We start from the raw sequence: 6,347 nt of genomic DNA, 5'->3' as shown, positions 1-6,347 counted from the left end.
TTTCTGCATCAACAGATGGCAGAGGTGTTAACCCTTTAGGAAGGATCTAGGGGAGCTTTCTGTCCCTTAGGCCAGATGGTTCTGGTCTTCCTCCGGGCCAGGGACAATAAGGGCCAGATACAATAGAGGAAAATGAGTGTTGGGCTTCCAGTTTTTAACTGTTTACTGCTCTTGACCCTTCGTCAGGCAGTTTGCCCATTGCACACAGACTTGAAACCAAAACAAGTTCTTTAAAATTGTAAAAATATTTTACAATATTGTTTTTTTTTGTCCCTGTATTTTTGATCAAATAAATTAACCTTGGTGAGCATAAAAGACTTCATTCAAAAACATAAAAAAAATCTTCTACATTCTAAACTTTTGTAAGTCTAGTGTAGATTATCTGTATAGTCTATCTATATTTAATCGTGCCGGCAATATTTAGCCATTTCATGTCTTGTTTTATACCTCAAAGTATATATTTCCAAAATATCCTTTGAAATATGCTCTTTGTCTGCCATCCTGCAGGAATCAGAGAAGATCATAGCCGAGCTGAATGAGACCTGGGAGGAGAAGCTGAGGAAGACTGAGGCCATCCGTATGGAGAGGTCAGTGAGGGTTTAGGTGCCATCTGGCTCCCTTCCTATTGTTTCTGTGCCCATACCCATAATGCCGATGAAGAGTGTCTGCTATGTGCCTGCATGCTCAGCTGGTGCCAGTCTGTACCAGACTTAAGAAGCTGTCAAATCACACATAACACACTGACCTCAACACTAACATGCACATTCAAATATTCAAGAAATATTCTCCAGATGTCTTTAGTTCTACCTGTTCATAAAAAGGTGTTGAATGTACTGTCATTCAGCTTGAGCCTGATGATTCCCTTCTCTCCTCTCAGAGAGGCGCTGCTGGCAGAGATGGGAGTGGCCATACGGGAGGACGGGGGGACCCTGGGTGTCTTCTCTCCTAAAAAGGTACAACACATGTAAACTCCTCTTCATTAATCACCAATACTGTCTGCACCTGTCACCTCCTTCTCATGCCTTCATATTTCATTCATCCATCATTATTCTTCCATTCCTTTTTTTCTTTCATCTTTTGTTTTGCTTGCCTCTTGCAATGGAATCCTTTTAGTTTGGTCCTGATAGACCAACGTCACTGTCTATTGAGGACTTTAGTGTTTATTCTTCTAATCAGGTTTGTAGAATTCAAGTTTTTTTTCCCCCTCTATTTGTCCCATTTAAATTTTTTATATCTGTACCAAAATTGTATTTTAAAAATAAATAAAACGGTTAATGTAGCAAGACATTTTTTTTAATACTGATTAGATAATATTTTCATACATCACTTTTAATTACATTTTATGTACAGATTAATATACATCACCGTAAGTGTGCTGTAGTGTGTCCTGCATCGAAATGCAACGCGAACGATTTTGACAGATTCAAAAACGAATGACTCTCAGGAGTCTAATCAATCAGTTCTTTTAATAAATAGGACAGTAAGTTTTCGCCTTTTGGAATTATTAGTGAAACGCATCAGATACTGATTTAATGCCTGACTGGATGTTTATATGTCAAGACACCTTTTACAACAGATTTGTATTGTAATGTTGTTTTTTAATAAAAATGTGTAATAAAATAAAAAGAATTATGTTTTGTTTATATATTTATACATATATTCATAACTACAGAGTAGCTGGAAACATCAAGGACTGATGTTGTTGCTTGCAAAACACAGTCCATTGTGTGCCAGAAAGTACTTTTACCATAAATTAATTGTCTTTTTAGTGTGCTGCCCTGAAACACATCAACACAGTTAGCCTGCCTCTTAAACAAGGCCTCTCCTTCCTGTCATTTAATAGTTTTTATTTGCCTACTTATTCATGCTTTCATTCAGTTTCTCTCCTTTTTTTCTCTATGGCATCTCTTGTCATTTTGACTGTCAATAGCTTTACGTTGAAAGGCCCTGTGAACTCTATACTGATTTTAATGGGGTGTTTTCACCCAAAAAGGTTGGTGGTATAGTAGTAGATTATGACGTGCAGTAGTTTCTAGTTGTTTAGTTGATAGAGGCTAATGTAGTGCATTATCAGCCATTGAAGAAGCCACATTTAATGGCTTTCTGTGAGTCATTATAAATCATTGGAATGGCATTTAATCTCATTATTTCACTTTTTAATTGGCCCATGAATGCAACTGTCACTGTAGTTCACTTTTGTCTGACTTGTCTAACATTATCATTGACCATGTTTCCCTACAGACCCCTCACCTGGTGAACCTAAATGAGGATCCTTTGATGTCAGAATGTCTGCTTTATTATATCAAAGATGGAATAACAAGGTTTGAAATCACTTCCAGAACTGTCAGAAATCTCTTGTCTGTATGTTGCATTGAGGCATCTTATGATTGCTACATATCCAACCAGTCAAGGGTCCTACAAAGGACATGATGTTGTTTAGTGCTTTGATGTAGGATTTTTAGGAATGTAGGAAGGAAATTTCTGTCCTGAATTTGTCTACTTCTCCAATTAAAATAAACGTATTATTATGGGCAATATTCAACTTACAGACTAAATTTTCATTGTTCCAAAATCCTGCTCCTCATAATGTTCATTAAACATGAAATATGTTTTGATTGGCTGTAATTTTCACATAATGTAGCAGTTTAATGCTTGCTGTGAGAAAATTGGCTTGTCACTGAAAACTTGTTTGCATTATGCTTAGTTATGTTTCTGTAATGTTGATGTCAGAATATCTCTGTGTTAATTAAAATAAATGTCTTTGTTCTGACAGGGTGGGTCAGGCAGATGCAGAAAGAAGACAGGATATCGTTCTAAGTGGAGCGCACATCAAAGAGGAGCACTGTATCTTCCGCAGTGAGAGGAATGCCAACGGAAATGGTTAGAGCTCGCTTACATCTTTAGATCCATTTAACTGTGTTCAGTTCACACATCAGCTGTTAAACGCTTATAAATCAGTGCCAATGAATGAACTTTTCTGTCAAAGATTATTTCTTTGTTCTTTACACTTTTACTTTCAGCTGGAGGTAGTAAATTGTCTTTTGTCTCTACAGTGATTGTCATGTTGGAGCCATGTGAGGGATCTGAAACGTATGTGAATGGAAAACGTGTGAATTCTGCAGTCCAACTGCGCTCAGGTGACTCACTGACATCTGCCTGCACATTTTACTTCTGCAGTTTTTAAGCTCTGGTTTAATGTGGTTGATTTGTAGGGGAAAAAAATAACATTTTAATCTGGGAACTATTCACTTTAATTTTCAATTGGAAAGTAAGCTATTTCCTGTAAAAAATTGGCCTCATTAGCCCCTGTAGGTAAATAACTATTTGTGCTACAGACCAGTGTGTTTATGATTACGATTATGCATTAATGTGTTAACAAATGAACCTAAAAGAACTGAAAGTGGCTGACATCACTTTATAAGCCATTATATTGTTCCAGTGTGTACAAACCTGTTGATTCCTCAGGTAACCGCATTATCATGGGAAAGAACCATGTGTTCCGGTTTAACCACCCTGAGCAGGCTCGCGCTGAGCGTGAGAAGACACCAACAGCAGAGACCCCCATAGAACCAGTGGACTGGACCTTTGCCCAAAGAGAACTTCTGGAGAAACAGGGTATCGACATGAAGCAAGAGATGGAGAAGAGGTACAAAAGTCCTAATAATCATCAGATTTTGTTAAACGACAACTCCAGGTTCACTACAAGAATTATATGGTTTTGACTCATCCCTCAGGCAAGTAAGTAATAGTAAATGTTTACACTTGTTTCGGGTTAACACATGCATTTGAACAGTCCTTGTCTCTTGTAGATGCCTTACTGTATATATAATCTTTTTTTTTAAATTAAGGATGAGTCAATTCTTTTCTGTGGTAATTGACATGATACTATATATACTGTCGATAGAGCTCGCAAAACTCTTTCAAAGGAACTGTGGATTCTGTTTAATAGATAGTTTAGGGTTGGATAGCCAACCAAAGCTGGGGCCACCCAGCAAGACAAAATCTACTTTTTGTGACGTTTAAGCTCTTGGTATGGAATGTGAGCACATATGAATTGGATTATTGTAAGAAGGATTTTTAGGATTATGTTGCGGAAAAGAAATGCAGTGAGTTGTAAGAAAGAGCAGCTTTTTGATGCAGTGGTCTCGCACTGTATTATATCAGGCTTACAGAAATGGAGATCCTGTACAAAAAAGAGAAGGAAGAAGCGGACCAGCTGCTTGAGCAACAGAGACTGGTAAGGCTGAATCTCTTTGATAATTCTTGTTTTTTCTGTTGTTTATCAGAGGACCTGTACTTTCATTTCAATTAGACCTTAATTGTCCTTCCAAATTTTGTTAGCAACTTTCTTTAGAGTGAGGGGAGAGATGTGCCATTTGATGAACTGAGTAAAACGGGCTCCAAGTTTTCTACTTGCTCTGCTGAAGTCCAACCAGCACTAATTCTGCACTCTTAGCTCTGACAACTTGAGACTTTTGTGTGTCTGTATGTGTGTGAGAGAAACACTTCTCCCAGTGCATGGCTGAACCTCTTTGCATGGTAACTGAATCCACTCTGTCTGGATTGAGATAGCAGATGGCCCATCACTGATATGGACTGATATACATATTTAAGTTTGATACAGCAAGAATTAGCGAGAATTTCGTATTCAAAATTTCACTTCTCTCTCATAGATTTGAGATGTAACTGCAAAACAGCTTTAGCAGAAAAATACCAATTCGGCTTAAAATTAGTAATCTGTGTTTTTATCAAATCTATTGTTGTGTAAGGCATTGGTTTGCCATGTACCAGTTAAAGACTCCATGAAATCAACATGGGAGCATTTTTGAGAGAAAATAAATGATTTGACAATTGTATGTTTTAGGGCTGTCGTTTAACTTAAAATATTTATTAACTGTTAAATTAAAATTAAACTCTTCGGGTTTAGATGTTTTTACTTAATATTTTAGGAGTAGACAAAAAAGATTCACCATCAACTTAATTTTATATAATAAAGTAAAAAATGTATATCATATTTTATGATATAAAAGTTTTTTGCTTTAGTAGTTAACATATGCGAGCCACAAACAATATTCTGTCTTCATAATTTGACACTTAATTTTTTATATATTTCCACACAGTATAAATGGGTCTTTGCACATATTTATTTAGATTTACTTACATTTGCAAAAATCATCAGATTTGGAGCTCTTTTACATCGTAGAGTTGACATCAAACTATGCCCGTCACCATATTTCATGGGGTCTTTAATTTAAAATGGAGAGCTTATCTTTGGTTTATTCTGTATGCTGCTTTTGCATGGTTTGTTTTTATGTAGCTTGTTTAACATTAATTTACAGGGTACTTAGTACCTCATTTAGTATTTGTTGCTGAGCAGTGTTGATAAGCTAGTCAAGCTTGAGTCAGCATTTGATTTACCCTAATAGATTTCGTTTCATCTGAGTTTGTTGGTTTTTTCAATGCAATTGCTGATATTTCCAATGCATTGTTGCCATAACCCAAGATTTCTGCTGTAGTTGATGAAGGCTAGTGACAATGTGGTTTCTCATTGACATCTGTAGCCTTGAGTTCTACACATCTGTGTCTGGCCAGGCACAGTTTGGCATGCTATGACACAGCTATCCATGCTGGGGGTCTTAATGATGACAAGCTCTCCAATGCTTCGATGGTCTCATTCATATAATCTCATACACAGAACGACACAGATATCGCACACTGCACTTATTACACAGCCACGATTACATGGTCACCAGCTGTCTCCTTTGTTTATTGACTGTGATTTTTGCATTGTTCTTGTTTTACTTGACCTGGTAAATGAGAAACTGCATTTTCTCTTAACTAACCTCTTAACTGTAGTGGATGGAATCGATGCTTTTAACCTCCTCCAAGTCTGTCCTGTCTCTTTTTTTCTTATCTTTACTGACCTGTAATAAACACGCAAGAGTCTAACCCACTGCTAGAGCTAGAAAAACTCTAAAAGCAAATCTTTTCTATCAAGGACTTCAAATGGGGGAATGAAGCAAAACTCATCAGGCTTTGTTGCATGCCACTGAAGCATGTTTGGGGTGCAACTTTCAAGAGCTCTAATTGAAGAGGATGTCATGAATTTAAACTTGACAAAAAAGAAACCAGCACAACAACAAAAACAACAGATCGAGCAACATCTATCCCCTTTCTGTTGAAATTTTTCTCATAATCATGAAAGTCATGCCTTGCATTGACTTTTTATAGTGATATGCAACTTGGGAATAACACTGATTTGAATTTGTATCTACACACTGTAAATCTAAAAAATAGCATCACCATGTTTAGAAAGCTTGAGTATTGTCAAATGCATCTGCAAGTAA

The 6,347-nt window shown here is 36.8% G+C and overlaps 1 protein-coding gene across 1 annotated transcript in view; it reads left to right on the top strand.

The window, feature by feature from the left end:
• Positions 1–6,347, top strand: part of kif1b (kinesin family member 1B) — an 81,096-nt gene that overhangs the window by 45,479 nt on the left and 29,270 nt on the right. Inside the window, exons 15-21 of the mRNA XM_059540444.1 lie at positions 425–587; positions 878–953; positions 2,242–2,321; positions 2,774–2,880; positions 3,054–3,137; positions 3,466–3,646; positions 4,165–4,237. Coding sequence (XP_059396427.1) covers positions 425–587; positions 878–953; positions 2,242–2,321; positions 2,774–2,880; positions 3,054–3,137; positions 3,466–3,646; positions 4,165–4,237 — 764 coding nt within the window. The remainder of the gene's footprint in view (positions 1–424; positions 588–877; positions 954–2,241; positions 2,322–2,773; positions 2,881–3,053; positions 3,138–3,465; positions 3,647–4,164; positions 4,238–6,347) is intronic.

Source organism: Carassius carassius, chromosome 46 (genome assembly GCF_963082965.1).
Source record: "Carassius carassius chromosome 46, fCarCar2.1, whole genome shotgun sequence".
Lineage (NCBI taxonomy): Eukaryota > Metazoa > Chordata > Actinopteri > Cypriniformes > Cyprinidae > Carassius > Carassius carassius.
The sequence above is the reverse complement of the archived record's forward strand: the minus strand, read 5'-3'. Positions and strand labels throughout refer to the sequence as shown.